General features: G+C 44.0%; 1 protein-coding gene across 1 annotated transcript in view; it reads right to left on the bottom strand.

The window, feature by feature from the left end:
- Nostrin (nitric oxide synthase trafficking) overlaps positions 1-17,942 on the bottom strand; it is a 56,165-nt gene extending 38,223 nt beyond the window's left edge. Inside the window, 2 exon segments of the mRNA XM_028882010.2 lie at positions 8,678-8,763; positions 17,805-17,942. Of these exon segments, the coding sequence (XP_028737843.1) occupies positions 8,678-8,763; positions 17,805-17,831 (113 nt within the window). The 5' untranslated portion in view covers positions 17,832-17,942.
- Positions 17,943-18,548: the final 606 nt, after the last annotated feature.

Raw genomic sequence — 18,548 nt, 5'->3', positions numbered from 1 at the left:
CATCTGTCACTTTCGTAAGCCTGAATGAGGGTGAGTTTGAAAATTGAAGCAAAGACTACCATGCGGTTTTCTGTGGTGTGTGTGTAAGTGGTGTGTCTGTGTGTGTCTGTGTGTGGTGTGTGTGGTGTGTGTATGTGTATATATAAGTGGTGTGTGTGTGTGTGTGGTGTATGGTATATGTGTGTCTAAGTATGGTGTGTGTGGTATGTGGTGTATGGTGTGTGTGTGTGTGTGATGTGTGTGTAACTGTGGTGTGTATGTGTGTGTGTGTGTGTGTGTGTGTGTGTGTGTGTGTGTATGTGTGTGTGTAGACATCCTAAAAGAATATCTTTCAGTCCTTTCAAGCGACCTACAGAACAGACTGGACCTCTGCATTTTCTTGAGGCAGCACAGGGACTGGTTTCATATTCTTCCTCTCTCTCCCTCTCTCTTTCTCTCTCCCTCTCTCCCTTACCTTTATTTCCCCCCTAAGACAGGGTTTCTCCGTGTAGCCCTGGCTGTCCTGGAACTCACTCTGTAGACCAGGCTGGCCTTGAACTCACAGAGATCTGCCTGCCTCTGCCTCCCTAGTGCTGGGATTAAAGACGCCACCACTGCCTAGCATCATCATCCACTCTCTTGAAGGGAGCTGCTTTATCATGTTTCCCAGTCAAAAAGCAATACTTGTGCGAAAGGAATCCAGAGGGGCAGAGCTTATCTCCAGTCAAGTCATGGGATTCTCTTTCCTTGTTAAAACAACCAGGAAGAAGCCATGAAGCACCCTGGGCTTCCTATTCTCACCCTCTGCCATTGTCTCCTTCCACTCTACAGACACCATTTGTAACATGAGTGAAGAGGTCTTGCCCAAGCAATGGCCTTTTCATGTGTGAAATTGATGGTGGCTAAATTCAGTTCAGAACATTCCAGTGAGTTTTAAAGATTCTGAGCCGGGGAAATGACACTTTGACTTTCCACCCATTTACATTTTAGTTTCCTCTCAGCATGCAAGGCAGGTCAATATATTTTTATTACTAATAATGAGAAGCAACCAATAAGTCAAAAACCAGTGTTGAACCTAGATCTTAAAATAAACCTTGCCTTTGACCCAGAGAAGGCACGTAAAATCTGTGGTTTCAGATTTAGTAGTTTTGATGCAGCAGAAGCTGTAAGAATAAGTGGCTATGTTCATTTCAGAGGATTCTGCTCTAATAAACTTACACAAAATAATTGTTTAAAGTCCTCTGGTTTCCTCTGTGTCTGTGAAAAATTAGTTAACACTGAACAAAGGTCTTCTCATGCTAAAGGAAGCAGGTGACCGTGCCTTCCTCTGAATTAAGGATTTCAGCAATCTCAATAGACTGTGTTCTCCCACACTGCCTTCCACCTCTCAGTTTGAGCCAGAACCAACTTCCAGTTGGGGCTGGGTGTACTGGTGTTTTCCATTCAAGTCTTATCATTTTTCCTTTAGAAAGGCAGCCACAGCTCATAAATCAGCTGTATGACTCCCAGAGGCTGGGAGTCATGGTGCACACCTATAATCCCAGCACTGTGGAGGCTGAGAAAAGAGAATCAAGAGTTCAAGGCCAACCTAGTCTACACAGTGAGTTACAGTCCAGCCTGGGCTATAACAGAGCGGTAGATTCAAGTTCAAATAAATTCTACGCACTTCCTAAAGGTTACCAAAGACGGTCATGGGGGCAAAGTGGGAGGATGGAGACAGTGGTTAACGAGGACCCAGTTGTGAGAGGCAGAAAGACTAGATGTAGATGTTTTGCTGCAGGCTAGACTGACTATAGGCAAGTATGTACACTTCAAAATAGCTAGAAGGGGGGGGGTTCAAAGGATTTCCCCACAAGGAAATGGTAAGCATATGCCATGTCATGCAGATGCTAATTACCCTTATTTATCCATCGCATACTGTATACATAATGTCAAATTATCATGTTGTTCCTAGAAATCTGTGCAATTATTATGTGCCAACTTAAAAGTTAACAGGCAGGGCTGGGGAGAATACTTGCCATCATGCCCAAGGCCCTGGGTTCAGGCCCTCAGCACTACCAAAAGTAAAAATTAGCAACTAACAGGGTAGCTACCGGCGATTAGAATCAGGTCAAAGCTCTGTCCCTCCCGTGACTCGGTGCTCTGACCAGCTATGGGACTGTTATCCATTGTCCTAATTCTGCTTCCGGAGAACAGCTTGTAAGAAGGCAAATGTGTGGCTGGGAGAGCTTCTTGGATGCAGACCTCAAGCTAACCGGCTAGAAGTCTCTGACCCTGAGGCTGCTCACTGCCAAGTTCAGTGTGTCCACTGTGCACAGGAATAGAAAGGAGAACTGTGAGGGAGAAGCAGACAAGACAGGAAATCTTCAGAGACTTTTAGATAGAACCTAAATCTTACTCCAAATGAATACTATCACACACGTAGGTGGAACTGTTCTTAATAACCGAGAGAAGGAGCGGGAGAGCCTCCATTATCAACTAATGGAGGACTGATAAAGATGTGTACACATCACTTTTGAGAGCCAAAGAGACCAAGGTTTGATACATTTAGCGCAGAGCCTGCTGTACAGATTATACTGGATAAACAGTCTCTTCTGTGATTTTACTTTCCTAGCTTTTGTTCAAAAATAACATAAACAGTACCATGTTGGCAAATGTCAAAGATACATCCATGTGTTGATTTTTGTCAGAATCAATGTCAGAATTTGTCCAACATGACTTTCTTAGTTATAACTGCCTGCAGGTACAAACCAACTCAGACTTTGCTACATCCATTCACTGGGGGAGTCTGTTGAACACTTCCTGCTCTGTACCAGGCAGGCCCTTTGGATACAAAGTCTCCCAACGTCTTGGATTTAGGGAGAATGAGGGCCAGTGGAGGGAGAGGGGAAGGAAGGCAGGAAGAGCTGCAGCCGAGGTGCGTGCTGATGCCACACACAGACTGGGAGGAGGCTCGAGACCGTAGACCTGAGTTAAAGACGGCCTTCCATAGTGAAGCGCTGAATGTGGAAGAATAGTTTTACCAGAGCCAGCCACGGAAGGCGAGGCTCTACCCACCGGGCAGCACAACAGCCTGTGATAACATCATGGCCCACTGGGTGGTGGGGATAATGTGGGAGAGGTGTAAGATGGAGAGGGGAAGGACCACAGGGGTGGGGAGAGAGAAGGCCGGAGGCAAAGTCCAAACCTCAAGTTTTTTATAAAACACCGTGGATTCTGAATTTCATCCTAAAGGAGCCCCTGAAGGGTCTTAAGCAGGATCAAGGTCACAGTAGAAAATACTTTGGAGACGAGAAGGCCCCAAATACAAAAGCGGTCCCTCCCTTTCTAGCACTGGAGCGCCCTGCTCAGCCGGCTGCCCCTGTGCACAGTGCGAACTGCGGGGTTTCAGGACAGGAACCCAGGACAAGACTAGGTCAATCAGGCCCCTCGTGCATGGAGCCTGACCTGGTGACGTCATGTTTAATTGGAACCTAACTCTTAACCCACGGTGCCTCACTCTAAATGGCCAGTCTCGGGCAGGGCAAATGAGAGCATGAAAGTTACAACCTAACACGACAGTGGGCGCCCTATGTCCTTGCTGATCACATACAGTCCTACAGATAGGGCCCAGGAGACAAGGCCAGGTAGTTGCTCTCAAGCGTTATAAAAGGTCCCCACTCTCCTCCAACACCCACCAGAATTTGCCTCATATTTTTCTGTCCACTTTTCAAAAAAATCAGTTATGGCCCAATAAATACATTTACCCCCCCCCCATCTTGGACTCCTTGTGCCAAGTTCCCAGCATGACAAGATACATTAGGGATAAGGGCAGGGCCTCAGCCAGCAAGTTGCGACAACCCTGCTTGGATTTGAAACGGGAGTTCCTCTGAGAGGATGCGGCCTTGGGCATCTTAATAAAAATGGATGAGAGTGGATCACACTTCTGCCTCCATCCATGCTACTCCCAGTCAGGCGCTGTTGTAAACAGGGGAGCCACACAGTGGCAAGACAATCTCCAAGATGGAAGACAGATCAAGAGACTTCTTCCAGAACAATAAAGGAAGCCATGGAAGGAAAAAAAATAATTTTCTGGCTAGAAAGGGAGTGTAGAGGAGAGACAGGAAATCTTGGCCATGGGTGAGGATAGAAGGAATGAGGACAGGCTATCTCTGCTACAGGCCTTGGCTGGGTATGGTCTCAGACATCATGGTGACGTCTAGGCATACCTGAGGTTCTTGTTAATACATCTGTCTAAGAGGAGAATCTGCTTCGGAGAAAAGCTGTTTGGACATTCTCACTCTGTGGTTCTAAAAGACATGTAGGAGTGTGTGTACCCAATAGTCTGTCACATATATATTGGAAACTCATTTAAGACTTGTATGGTGGGCTGGAGAGATGGCTCACCTATTAAAGGTGCTAGCAGCTCTTCCAGAGGACCCAGGTTCAATTCTCAGCAACCATATGGTGATGTACAACGATTTATAGTGGGATCTGATGCCCTCTTCCGGAATAAAGGCACACATGCGGATACAGCACTCATACGTAAAAGAAATAAATACATAAATCTTTTAGAAAATGACTTGTATGATAGTAAATGTCTGGAAGTTCAGTAGGCAAGGGAGCTGAGGCTGGAAGAAAATGAGCAGAGTCTAATACTTCCTTTCATGTTTTTAGCCCTTTTGTTGATAACAACTGCGATGAGTCACTCACGGTCTACTGCACGTACCCTTCTGCTTTTAATGTCCATGGTGGTGACTCTTCCATCTGAAAACCTGTTCCCGAGCTTCCTCGCAACGGAACAATTGATTTCCCATCGCAGCTGCTTTAAACATTAGCTATGGTGATGCGGGAAGCCAAACTCTCACACATGGCATCTGAAAATAATGCCCTTGTCCTTTTAAATATGGCCTGCAGTTGTGCTACCGTGAAGCCGAGCACTTTGACTTTAAACATAGTAGGAGCAGTCGAGGGTCTCTGGCTGAACCGGAGTTTGAGACTGCAAACCAGGGAAATGGTAGTAACTCATTGGGCAGAAGAAGCTGAGTGTGACGACCCCCGAGTTGTGGAATGTTCCGGTAAAACGTCATTTCACTAACCTGTGCAGTTCTCTATCACCTCCAATTAGAAGAAAGCAAGAAGGAGCTGAACTAGAGAAGGTGACGGTATCTGGGGTCGTAACTCCACTGTGAGTCCACTTCTGTGCATGCCTGAGTGCAAAACTCTGCTCAGCAGAACTGCATCCAGTCAGGACTCCCAGGCAAGGTGTCTGGAAATGTAACCCTCTAGGGATACTGAAATCCTTATTCTGATAATGTGGGTAGGACATTAAAAAAATCTTCAGTGATTATTTTACATATTTATTCATCCAGTCTGCAAATATTTACCAAGTGCCATGCATGATGTCTACCATCTGCGGGCCACAGGCTTTGCCTTCCTGATCTCCTGTGTCTTCCCCCTCATTTTGCACATCTACTATACTCATTCTGAGAATGCTGTTTCACTTGCCTTAGGAGGCTTTCCCACCTATATCCAATGCAAATGGAATGCATCATTGATTTGTATAAAATAAGCCCGCCCATTTGAGAGGAAACATCCCTGGCCTTGCAGCTGAAGGAAGACACTTAAGGACAGATACATATACCCCTCCTCTTGGGCTAGCAAACTATTGGAACAATGAACCTCAAGAAATTAAAATTTCCCAAAGCCTTAGGCTGGGACCCTGGTACTAACCAGAGTGGGATCTTGTCCCCTTGAAATAGTTTTAGTTCAGACTATCCAGTTTGTAAGCCCACCTTGCAGAACTGACTAGAACTGAGACAGTGCTGGGCCAGGGCTGGGCAAGACACACCTGGACCAGCACTGTTTAGTTATGCATACCTCCTGCCCTCGGCTTCAGCCTCGTCCTCATGTCAGTCCCCCTGGAGGTGGTCTTGTGGGTCACTGGATGTCCTTACTTGTATTTGCTTTCCTCAAAGTGGCCACATGGAATAAATATCCTTTCTTTGCTTTTCATAACCGTTTCTTTTGACACCTCCCCCCCCCCCCCCCCCCCCCCCGTGTGTGTGTGTGTGTGTGTGTGTGTGTGTGTGTGTGTGTGTGTGTTTACGTGTACTCAAGTGTGCCACAGTGTGTGTGCAGGTCAGAGAACAACTTTCAGAAGACAATTCTCTCCTACCATCTGGATTCTAGGGACGGAGTTCAGGTTGTCAGGTTCGGCAGCAAGCGTCTTTACCCCCTGAGCCTCCTGAGCAGCATAGTTTTGTTTTTGTTTTTCTGTCTGTGGTTTTTTTTTTTTTTTTTTTTTTTGGTATGTGTGTGTGTTATTTTGTTGTTGTTATTTTGCTTGAGATACAACCTCACTATATAGCCTGGGCTAACCTTGAACTTGCAATCCTCCTGCCTCAGTCTACCAAGTGCTAGGATTATAGGTAGCCACCCTTGCCTTAAACAAGAACCAGCCTTTTGTGTTCTGTATGATTAGGGAAGTAATTTCTGGAGTCATAGAATGAGGCACGTGAGAGCGAATGTGCCAGGTGCAGTTCAATCACTGGGCCTTGTGGATTAGTTTTGTCCAGTCAGCTCAAGCACAGGAGGAAGAGGTAGTGACCTCCATATTACATCGCTTGGTCTGATCCAGGGGTGTGATGCAGCATCCATCTTTGCTAACCGGCTCATAAGATTGCGGACTAAAAGCACACCATGAGGAAAACATTCATATATTAATAAAGTGCTTCTATCCACTAGAAAACAGTTCTCTGGATATATATCCCTCAGGTTAACTGCATTATCAAACAGTTAAGCATGCCCATGCACCTGGGCATCTTAAGTAGGAAGGGTCACTTCAAACGAACAATTATCAGGAGCCAATATAAAGTACCCCAGCAGTGGCATCCTGGTTGAGGGAAATGATCTGGCTCTTCCAGGTTAGCTTTACAAAACATCTGTCACATGGTTGTTCAGCATTATTCAAGGTCAATTTTATTAAAGCATTATACCCATACTTTGCATTTATGTTGTGCAGTTCTTAAACTCAGAAATGTGCTTGCTACTTTGGCCTACAGCATCCTATAGATTTTCAGATTCTAAATCTGGTCCATAAGGAAGGAAAACCATGAAGGGAGATATCTTTACTGCCCAAGGGTTCCGTGTTTGCTCCTTGAGAATGTGGAGATGGCGGCTTTCACACATTGAGAGGGCGGGTACTGGTCCTGGGAAGGGACTTCAAGAGAAACAAGGTAAGAAGCCAGGACTCTGGCTGTGGAAGAAAGTGAAGCATCAGGTGAACATCTGGATAAGGGAGAAACAAGAAGAGAGTGGAGAAGCAGTGGCTTCTCCAATCCTGGAAATCCACCGTGGAGCCTGCTGTAGTTGGGGCCACTGTTTTAACCTCTGTCACCTGTCTTCATAGCTGTCTATCTGGCACTAATTTTGAACTCTTGGACACTAAATAATCAAGACCAGATGACTACCATCTGGGCCATCTGCCTGGTTAATCAGTATATACTTCTTCCTGCTTTTCAGGGAGAAGAGACTTTTATCTAAGCAAAGAGTTGGATTTATAGGATAGTTAACTGGTCTTATTTAAAAATAATTTCCTTTGAGGCCAATAAAATATTTTCTTATAGATGAAACACTGTCTTGGATTGCACCCTCTCTCTTCTCTTTTGGAAAATTAAGGCAGTTTGACTATTAGAATGGAAATATATCTCACTTTATTTTCTTTTTTATTCCATTTGACAAACTTGTGTTTTTCTTCATAAAAAGTTGTTAGAGCTCTCCCAGTCATTCATTATTCTGATAAAGCTAATGTTTTCTTTTGTTATTGATTTGCTAATGAGGAATGCTCTTAATTCATGGTATCATTTTGTATGGCACATATATAAATTGTGTGTGTGTGTGTGTGTGTGTGTGTGTGTGCAGTGCTCTGGGGTTGAAGTATCACACATGCTACACAAGCACACCATCACAGAGCTTCATTGCCAGCCCTACAATATTTTAAAGTTGAAACAGTTTCCTTTTAAAACACAACAGTCTCTCTTAAAAGTGGCTTTAGAATATTTATCATAGAGATGTCTAGAGTAGAGCAAAGGCCCAGATGACCCTCTTGTAAGCCAACTCCTTTCTGTGGTTCTTTAATTTTAAGCAGACCCCCCCTCTGCCCTTTATTGCCTGAGTGAAATGTGCTCATTTTAGCCCAGTGAACAGCTTTATTCACAGCCATACTTAGTATTAAGAGGAGATATTAATAGTAAAAACAGTGGCTTCGTATCCATCCATTCATTCTTTAGAAAATGACTAAAAAGATTGAAGACCAGGCTCTAAGGCATTCTTATCATACAATGGGTAAGGCATAGCCCCTGCCCTTGGGGTGGAAGGAAAAACATAAACTAATAATCGAGGTCAGTGTGAAAAGCACAGTAATTGGCGTATACATCAGATGTAAGAGTGGGCCCCTGGGAGCATGATAAAGTCAGTTTGAGGCTAAGAGGCTTGGCTGAGTCTTCCTAAGCAGAAGTCCTCTGTGTGGTGTCTGATCTTTATGGCACCAGTTGATAAATGTTCGACGGAGGAGGCTCATTCTTCAACCCAGTTTCTCAAGCACCAGAATAGAACACTGTGTTCTGGAAAGCGGTGCAGCTTCTAATCACCCCTCCAGACATGTCGCTAGCTGCAACTACAGAGGAAGAATAGCTTGTTGCAAATGTGCATTTTGTACCTTTGCTGAAGGACGGATGTGATCTGCTTGCAGAAATTCTCTCCATTTTGAGCAAACTCCTTCAGGCTCTTGTATACTTTATTGTACTGGGGGAAGAAATGACAGGAAAATTATGACCACCTCCATAGATAGCACACCCATAATTCAAAATGCTGTTGTAGGGATGACTGCCATCGTAAAGGCCTGTGTGGCTAAGGGGGGCACACATTTTTGGATGACTGCTTAGCTTAATATTAAGTCTCCTCTGGCTGGCTCTGAAAAAAATCCAGGGAAATTTACCAAAATTGAAGCCGGCCTGTTTATTTCTGTCTATCTTAGTTACTGTTCTATTGCTGTGAAGAAGCACCATGACCAAAGCAACTCAGAGAATAAATCACTTAATTGGGAACTTGCTTCCAGTTTCAGAGGGTGGGTCCATGACCATCATGGTGGGAAGCATGGCATGAGGCAGGCAGGCACAGCATGGCCCTGGAGCAGTAGCTGAGAGCTTACGTCTGGTTCACAAGCAGGAGCCAGAGAACGTGATCCCAAGTGAGACTGGGTCCGAGGTGGGTTTTGAAAGTCAAAACCCACTCCCAGTGACACAGCTCCTCTGACAGGGCCACACTCCTACTCCTTAAATAATCCACCAACTGGGAATCAAACATCAACTCTATGAGTCTATGGGGCCATTCTCATTCAAACCACCGCACAGTCCTAGGTTTGTGTTTCTCAAAGATCACAGTCATACAGGAAGTAATGACGCCTACTCCATGCTTTTCTAAGTTACAGAGACACTAAACTTCTAATGAGCTCTTTCTGAGCAATGTTTTTTTTTTTCATTTTCATAATTTCTTTGGCTATTCATGGACATTTATTCTTCCATATGAATATTTATCTAATTATAAGGTTTTTGGTTTTTTTTTGACATCCCTGTCAGAATCCTAGTCAAAATCATATTATTGTGTGTTTATATGAATTAGAGGAAATTAACATTTTAAAATGGTATTTAGATTTGCCATCCAAGAACACAGTGAAAGTCTTTCCATTTGTTTAAATCTTAGTTCATGTCAATAAAACTTAGTAGGTTCTCTATAGGAGCTTCAGCTTTCTTATTTGATTAATTTAGAAATAACTCCTGGGATTAAGCTGTATTTTCTTATCGTTTCTCCTGTCTGCTTATAGCAAAGCAGAAACAAAGGCTCAACAAGGAAACCAGGGCCCTGGGCAAGCCAGACTTGGCTGCCTACTCGCAGAGTGAGCTTCTCTGCTCTCAACCAAATCTAGGGCTGGGGCTAGAGCTGAGCAGACACAGAAGGGTGAAGGATTGGAGGGACCTGGACTTTCAGAGTGAGAGTGAGGATAAGAGCCCCTTCCCACCAGGAGAACTGGGACTGGAAGGAAAGATTGCCAAGATGGACTGCCCTAAGAAAAGAGCCGACACCAACACACCATACAATCCAATTAAAAAAACGGGGTACAGAGCTAAACAGATAATTTTTTTTTCAAGACAGGGTTTCTCTGTGGAACTCACTCTGAAGATCAGACTGGCCTCAAACTTACAGAGATCCTCCTTTCTCTACCTCCCAAGTGCTAGGATTAAAGGCATGTGCCACCACTGCCTGGCTAAACAGAATTCTTAATACAGGAAACTCAAATGGCTGAGAAACACTTAGAGAAATGTTCAACATCCTTAGCCATCAGGGAAATGCAAATCAAAATGACTCTGAAATTCCATCTCATACCTGTCATAATGGCTAAGATCAATAAAACAAGTGACAGCTCATGCTGGTGAGGACAAGGAGCATTGCTGGTGGGAATGCAAACTTGTACAGCCACTATGGCAATCAATATGGCGGTTCCTTAGAAAATTGTGAATCAATCTATCTCAAGACCCAGCTATACCACTCAGGCATATACCCAATAGATACTCCATCCTACCACAAGGATACTTGCTCTACTATGTTCGTAGTGACTTTATTCTTAATAGCCAGAAACTGGAAACAACCTAGATGTCCCTCAACCGAAGAATGGATAAAGAAAATGTGGTATATTTACACAATGAAGTATTACTCAGCTGTTAAAAAAATGATATCATAAAATGTCATTGCAGGCAAATGGATGGAACCAGAAAAATTCATCCTGATCAATGCAACCCAGGCAGGCCCAGAAAGACAAACATGATATGTACTCATTTATAAGTAGATATTAACTGTAAAGGATAATCATGCTACAATCTACAGGCCCAGAGAGGCTAAGTAACAAGGAGGGCTCTAGGTGGGACATGGATCTCCCTGGGAAGGGAAAACAGATTTTGTGGGTGGATGGGGGTTGAGGGAGCAGGTGGGGATTGGAACAGGAGGGATCAGGCCAGGGAGAAAGGGATGGAAGGAGAGAGTATGGGCAGAAATGACTAGAATAGGTGGACATTTAGGGGGCGAGTGGGAACCTAGTGTAGTGGAAACTTCCTGGAACCTGTGAGGGTGACCCTAGTGAGGACTCCCAGTAATGGGGATATGGAGCCTGAACCAGCCATCCTCTGTAACCAGGCCAGGCTCCCAGTGGGGGGACTGGGACACCAAGCTAGCCACAAAACCTTCCACTCCATCCTGTCCTGCCTGCAACATATAATGGGACACCGATGGCTCAGAGCTTGTGGGAGTGGCCAACCAATGACTGGCCTAACTTGAGGCCCAAGCCAGAGGCAACCCCTGCCTCCATGCCTGATGCTGCCCGGATGACTAGGAACCAGAAACTAGATGGCTCAGAACCAACACAACTAACCCCCCTCTCCCCCCAAAAAAAGTCAATGAAATGCTTCTTAATGATATTCTGCCATTCTCATAGACAGATGGGTAGCCCAATCATCATCAACTTCCTCCAGCAGCTGAAGGGAGCAGATGCAGAGACCCACAGCCAAACACGAGGCAGAGCTTGGGGAACCCTGAGGACACAGAAGAGGGAGAGGAAGAATTGTAGGAGCAAGAGGTGTCAAGGACACCAAGAGAACATGGCCCACAGAATCAACTAAGCAGGGTTCATAGGGGCTCATTGAGACTTAAGTGGCAATCATGGAGCCTACATGGGTGTGTACTAGGCTCTCTGCATACATGCTGTGGTTGTTTAGCTTGGGATTTTGTTGGACTCCTAATAGTGGGAATGGGGGTGTCTCTGACTCCCTTGCCTGCTCATGGAACCCTTTTTCTCCTACTGGGTTGCCTCATCCAGCCTCGATGTGAGGGTTTGTGCCTGGTCTTATCGCATCTTGTTGTGCCATGTTCAGTTCATAGAACTGGGAGGCCTGCTTTTCTCTGAAGGGAAATGGGGGAGCAGGGGATCTGGGGGAGAGCAGAAGTAGGGGGGAGAGGACGTTGCAGGGAGGATATATTGTATAAGGGAAGACTAAAGAAAAGGCCACATCAGATCACCATCACGGCAGCCTTGGGGTGAGAACAGGGGACTGTGGTAAGGAAGGGGAACATGGGAAGAATGGCTTCCCTACGACTTCATCTGACTAAGAATCACTGAAAATGCTTCTACAGAATTGTACACACTGTGCTGTTGGGGTCACTGCAGTTTCCAATTTCTTAGGCCTTCAAAACCCTCTAAGACATCTTTTTATAGTCTTCTTGGGACAAGTTTTGGGAGGCCAGGACATTCTTAAGGGTTAAGACCTCAACTGTCTTCAGTTATGGTGGTGGAGCTATGGCAAGGCAGGTATCAGTCACCTTGTTCCCTCAAAAGCATTTCATCTCAACTTGGAGTTTCTCCTTGGATTTATTTATTGTATTGTTTTAAATGTGTAAGGATTTTGCCTCCAAGTGTGTCCCCCCCATGCCCGGTAGCTGTGCAGGTTAGAAGAGCGTGTTGGATCCTCTGGAACTGGAGTTACAGACAGTTGTGAGTCACCAGGAAGGTGATGGGTTTTGAACCCAGGTCTTCTGGAAGAGCAGCCAGTGCTCTTTACTTCTGAGCTATTTCTCTAGTCCTTAACTCAACTTGTAAAGAAAGGGGTTTTCTCAAGTAAAGCACAGTTCCGGCTTCTGTTGACTCAGGAGCTGTCAGCTGAAGGATTTGGAAGATGGTAAATACACCATATTTTTTTTCACAGAAAGTATTTGTATTGGAACAAAGTGGTGGTGAATGGACAAAGTTCTTCCAGACAGAGAAACGGCCAATGGTTCTGCTGCCTCAGCCACTCTGGTCAGATCATAGGTCGGAGGGATCCACGCCTCAAGTAAACCATTTCCTGAGATCCATTGTACCCAGACAATGCATCATATTGTTCTTAATTTAATGATAAGATAAAGAAGGATGTTCCTTTTATAACAACACGAGGTAGAATCTTTATCTTTGACCTGATGTTCAGTGTGCAGGCAACTCCCCAGAATTCCTGATCCGGACTGAGATAAAGGAGACTTCCTTAAATAAAAGAGATACTAAGACTGTTTCTATCTACTCAGCTGAATTCCTTAGAGTCAATGGTCCTGGACTTTTTATCATGTACCATTTACTCAAACTTGAACAGAAACACAATTTCTTTAAAAGTAGACTTACCTAAATGTTAGAGAAGATCCTGTGACTATCTAGTCCTGTGTGTGTGTGTGTGTGTGTGTGTGTGTGTGTGTGTGTGTGTGTGTGAGATCAGATAACCTCAGACTGTCTCTCATCTGAGGCAGTAAAATCTCTTCACCTTGGCTTTGGCTCCTCTGTCCTGGTCTCACTTCCCCTTCCCACCCACTCCCACAGGTCAGAGGGGACTTTGAAGAGGTTCCATGGGACACAGTATGGAAAGCACAGAAGCCAAATCTCTTACTTAGAGTTAAGACCCAAAGAGCTAAACATGACCTCATTAGACTAAGGACAGGCTTGTGCTTAGAAATGTCAGGCGGTTAAATCAACTAGACTATCCATTACAGCTATATGTCTGCATATAGCTAATAGATATAAGCAAACTAAGCTTACTCAGAGAGCTGATGCCCTGGTACCAGTGGCCCAGATGGCTTCTTAATATCACCAAGAAGCGAAAAAGGATTCATTCTAGTGAGAATCATGTGGAAAGTAAGTTTGAGATGTCTTTTCCTCCTTATTGAGCTTTCATATATCTTGGCCCTACAACATATGTATCCCAGGGAAGAACTCAATGCTGATGCTCTATCTCCACATGAATTTATTCAAGCATGCTCTTTCTCCCCTGGACCCTTAATTCATAAGATAACATATCATGTTTTTTTTTTTTTAAAAAATTCCCTTTATAAAGAATTAATCTGCTGGTAACCAGGATATTTAGGACATTTCTGAAACCTTAAAAGAAATCCTTCACATTTACAGCTGTTCTATACAGGCATGTCCTACCCAGCACGAGGAAAATGTTTCTGATGTACACTTGTAAAGCAAATTCTGTTGTTTAAGTGTTGCTATAACAAAAGAAACAAACAGCAAAGCCAAACATGGTCACCTAGGCCACCAGCATATGGAATGACTAGACAGCTGAGCTGGAAACATGATAAAACACTACTGTTGAACTTGGACCATTTGCTCCTTCTGACTTTACACTGTTTGAATGCTGAAAAAGATTAAATCCAATTGCTCTAGAAAAATACGTTATTGCTGTGGATACTCATATGGACTTTTCAAAAAGCATATAATGGTGATCTTCACAGAGCTCAAGAAGCCATGACACCGGACTTGAATTTAGCTGACCAAGCTTCTTGGTGCTCTTTCCATGCCAAGCCTGTGCACCTGACTCCATGTGAATTCTCACTCACTGGTGCTGATTATTTCAAAACACTGCCCCTCAAATTAAGGGCTTACTTGTACTTATCAGAGATATGTTTGGTATCTGAAGTTTTGTGGTAGGATTTCTTAAATTGTGAAAAACAGAGTACCAAGGAAACAGTACCATCTCCCATCTCCTCCTCTTATTTTCCAGCTGATGAAACAGAGGCCTAAGGAATGGAGGATGCTTATTACACATTTCACTGACACACACTGAAGATGCTTTGGACTTCACAGTATCTGTGCCAGACTCTATTTGCCCTTCCCCATCTCTCAGGGGAGTAGAGGCTCCCAGGAGCCATGGACCACAGCACTGGTGCCTTTGGAGTCCTTGCCAGTCACAGCTGGGGACCCAGGCTGAACCAGCAGGCTAAGACGTTCAAGCTGGCATGTGAGCCAGGTTACCAAGCTGAGGAGCAGCCTGGTCTTTGGGCAGCTGATTTCACAAGCAAACAGGCTGAGGGTGTAGGAAGCAGGGGTGTACTCTAACAGGCTCCTTTCTGGCTTCTTTATGAGTACCTACAATGCAAACATTTGGTGGTAGCTTGTAACTGTCGCTCAGTTTGGTTGTTACAGTCTTCTTTCATAGGAAGGGAGAAAGTGGTACTTTCCTTTCCTTTTCTTTTTTTTTTTTTTTAACATAATTGAGTCATTTCCTCTGGAAAGAATTTGATGCTATCAACTTCCTTGCACATGGAGTTGAGGAAGATTTCTTGTGGCATAGTTTTAGGTGTCAATGATAAGCTCACAGGCATCAAGGCTGGGAGCCAATTCTTTTCCTTTCTAAAATCAGAACTTAAAGAAAAAACGCTTAAAAAATAAGCTCCAGCCCCCTCGTGATTATTTAAAAGCCCCACGCAGGGTCTAGCACTCTTCAGCTTACTCCAGTGACAGTCATTTGAAAGCAGACGCGACTGTCATGACTCCTGGAGGCTGAAGGGCCCAGAGGAGCAGTTCATTCTCTCACGGAAGCATGACCCCAATGGTAGCTTTAAATGTTTTCGTACCAGGCCTGCTTTCAGAGTTCAGTAAAACATGTTTCACTTAGAATATTATTTTTAAATGCATAAAACAAAATACCACAGGGTTATAAGGAAATGGAACCACATTGATTATATATATATATATATATATATATATTTATAAAATATATTTTTAAGCTTATGATATTAGGCTAGATGTTTATATTAATATGCTAAATAACAAGTCTTAAAAATTACCAATATATCTAAATAAGGCTGAGAATAAGCAATAGTTTGTGATATCTACAATAACATGGTTATATTAAAATATCTGTGTTTTTTATTGTTTACACAGTTCTAGACACTGTTAGATTGTCTACTAAAATTGGATACTCAAAGTTGAAGAAAATTCTACATTTCAGTTAGAAACAGTGTAAATATAGATCCTCACCCCATTTCTTTAGTTATTTGACTTTGCTCTTGACCCACTGAGATTGATACACAAATCCATTGGTGTGGACCAAGTTAAGATTACAGCTTAATAAAGATGTTTAATCGTGCTTTGTGCAAAGCTAGGACCTTATAGTGTAGGACATTTGTCAGACAGTAGGAGTTTTTGGTTCTCTATAAAAAACGCTAAGTGTCTTCCGAGGCATTCATCTGAAATTCGTGCCCTTGTTTTAGCATGTTCCCAAACTGTGGAGCATTGTTCCCCCAAGTCCAAGCTGGGATTGTGCCAGGAAGTCAACTTGAACATTTGATAAAGCTGAAACAATTGCAAATAAATAAATAAATACTCTGTGGCTTTACAGAGTTTAGAAGTTCAGGCTGAAGGGATATCCGCCTCCTCTTGACGCCCGGATACCTTTGGTGGCAATGGGCCCATAGACATGGTTTTCAGTCATGGACAAGAACAAACATCCTTGGGGATGTTCAGAATAGGAAAAGGCATCATCTAGCACCCCAGGAAGTAGAGCTTTGAACTGCTATAGAGGTGGGGGGTACATAAGCTTTGCTACCTACAAAAAAAAAAGATTGTAGACTTTCAACCCCCTTCTTTCCTCTTTAAAAAAACTTAGTTGGTGCTCTCTCCCATCTCCCTCTCTTTAGTCTATTATACTGTCTTCGCATTGGCTTTCTTTTTAAATGATGGGTAGTACCAGATTTTTGCCTCAACTTATCCCACCCCTGTCCCACCTTACCACCCTGCACCAGGGGAATAAATCATCAGGTAGCTATGTTGAGACAGGAGATTTTAAAATGTAATAGGGAGCAAGTTCAAAGAGAGAAAACAGATTTCTCTAAAAGGTTACCCATAACCACCCAATGCCGAGGAGACTGAGGATCGGGTGCTAATGGGGTGTGTGGTGGTTCACTCAGTATCATCATCCATCACAGTGTTGGAATACTTCTTCATTGAGCTCATCTCTTTGTGCTTAACGGGGCTAGTGCTACAATATACTGGGCATTTAGGCATTTGCCTCCCTTCAGTCATGTGACTCTGGAACTCACACTAGCAGGTACAATTCCATCTCTCCTAACCCCATGCTTTCCTCGCCCTTGGGATAAACAAAAGGAAAGCGGCAGCCCTCTGCTGGTCTTACGGCTTCTTCACGGACCTCCCTTGCCTGTCCACAGGCTTGTTTTCAGTAAAATATATGAATGACTACATTGACTACAATGGCTGCAATTCCTGGCTTCTGAGCTCACCAAGTTGAGCTTTACAACACTGCTTCCTGGAGTAAGACATTGAAAATCCTCGATTACTTCTGTTTTGGAATAAATAAATCTTCCCTTTATTCCCATTGCTTCTTGTCTCCTAGGTCAAATTTCTGCCACTACTGCTGATGACCCTGCTGTGTTTTTGGACTTTTGATCAATTCTGTGTTTGGAGAATGCTCTCGGGACCGGAGCAATCACATTGGTGAATCGTTCACCAGGCTGACAGAGTGGGAGTTTGTTCTGTGGTCTGTAGTGCTTGGGATCTTGTGGTCTTAAACTATTAAACAATTTGATTAAAAAGTGGGGGCAGAGTAAGGGGTGGGAAACAGGACCTTCTTCCCTGACTTCATCTCTGAGCCAAAATGCACTGCAGACAGTCTGCATGCTTTCATATCTAGTCCACACGCAATGTTGGCACTGTTGGTGTGCGCCTTAATCCTGCTTTTTAAACAGCCCCATCTGGATCCGAGGATGCTGTATACTCATCCAAACCTTTTCCCATCAATTTGAGAATGAAAGACAGCTGTGACTGTCACTTTTTCGAGAGGGCTCTATTTTAAACTAAACCAAAGAAAAACTACAGACTTTTGTACCATAGCCAACATCTAAACATGCCTTCTTTCTGATTGTCTCAAATTTCTGCAGTTAAAAACCCTCCCACACACAGACCACACTGGTCTACTCACCGAACAATTCGTCAGTGGGTCCCTCATGTTGAAATGCTCTTTGCTTCGTCTTTTAGTTACGCTCCAGCATTCTGGACGCTGCTGCAATCAATCAGGTTGGGTGTGTTCTGGACTTCCGGGATTCAAAGGGCTTGGAGTACGTCAGTCCTTGTCAAACACACCAAGGAGGAAGTTCCAGCCCTGGACTTTCATCCAGTTTGTTTCCTGAAAAAGCAAAGAACAGCTCTGGGTCAAAAGAGCCCCTGGGAGATGGTGAGAACCAGTTCAGCAAACACTCACAGGGCAGGACACTGAGGCCTTGAGAAGAGGTCCAGAAGCTGTGTAGAGTTCCCCACAATCTGGATGTCCAGAATGACGGTGGGAGCTCACTTTTTTTTTTTTTCCAGCTTGCCTGTCCAGTCATGGCTTATATTTTCTGTGTTTTATGCTGCTCTGACCTTTGGGAACTATGCATGCTAGAGAGGTGAAAGGTGACTGTCATAGCTGTCTTTCATTCTCTAGTTGATGGGAAAAGGTTTGAGTGAGCATATCGCATCCTACTTGGATCCAGATGGGGCTGTATGATGGTTTACATCGATTGTCATCTTGACAGAGTCTAGAATCACCTTAAGAGACTAACCTCTGAGCATGTCTGTGAAGGAGTGTCTAGATTGAGTTAATTGAAGAGATCTGCCCTAAATGTGGGCAGCATCCTCAGATGAGCTGGGGTCCTAGCCTGGGATAAAATGAGAAAGTGGGTGGAGC

Source organism: Peromyscus leucopus, chromosome 4 (genome assembly GCF_004664715.2).
Source record: "Peromyscus leucopus breed LL Stock chromosome 4, UCI_PerLeu_2.1, whole genome shotgun sequence".
NCBI classification, from domain to species: domain Eukaryota; kingdom Metazoa; phylum Chordata; class Mammalia; order Rodentia; family Cricetidae; genus Peromyscus; species Peromyscus leucopus.
The sequence above is the reverse complement of the archived record's forward strand: the minus strand, read 5'-3'. Positions and strand labels throughout refer to the sequence as shown.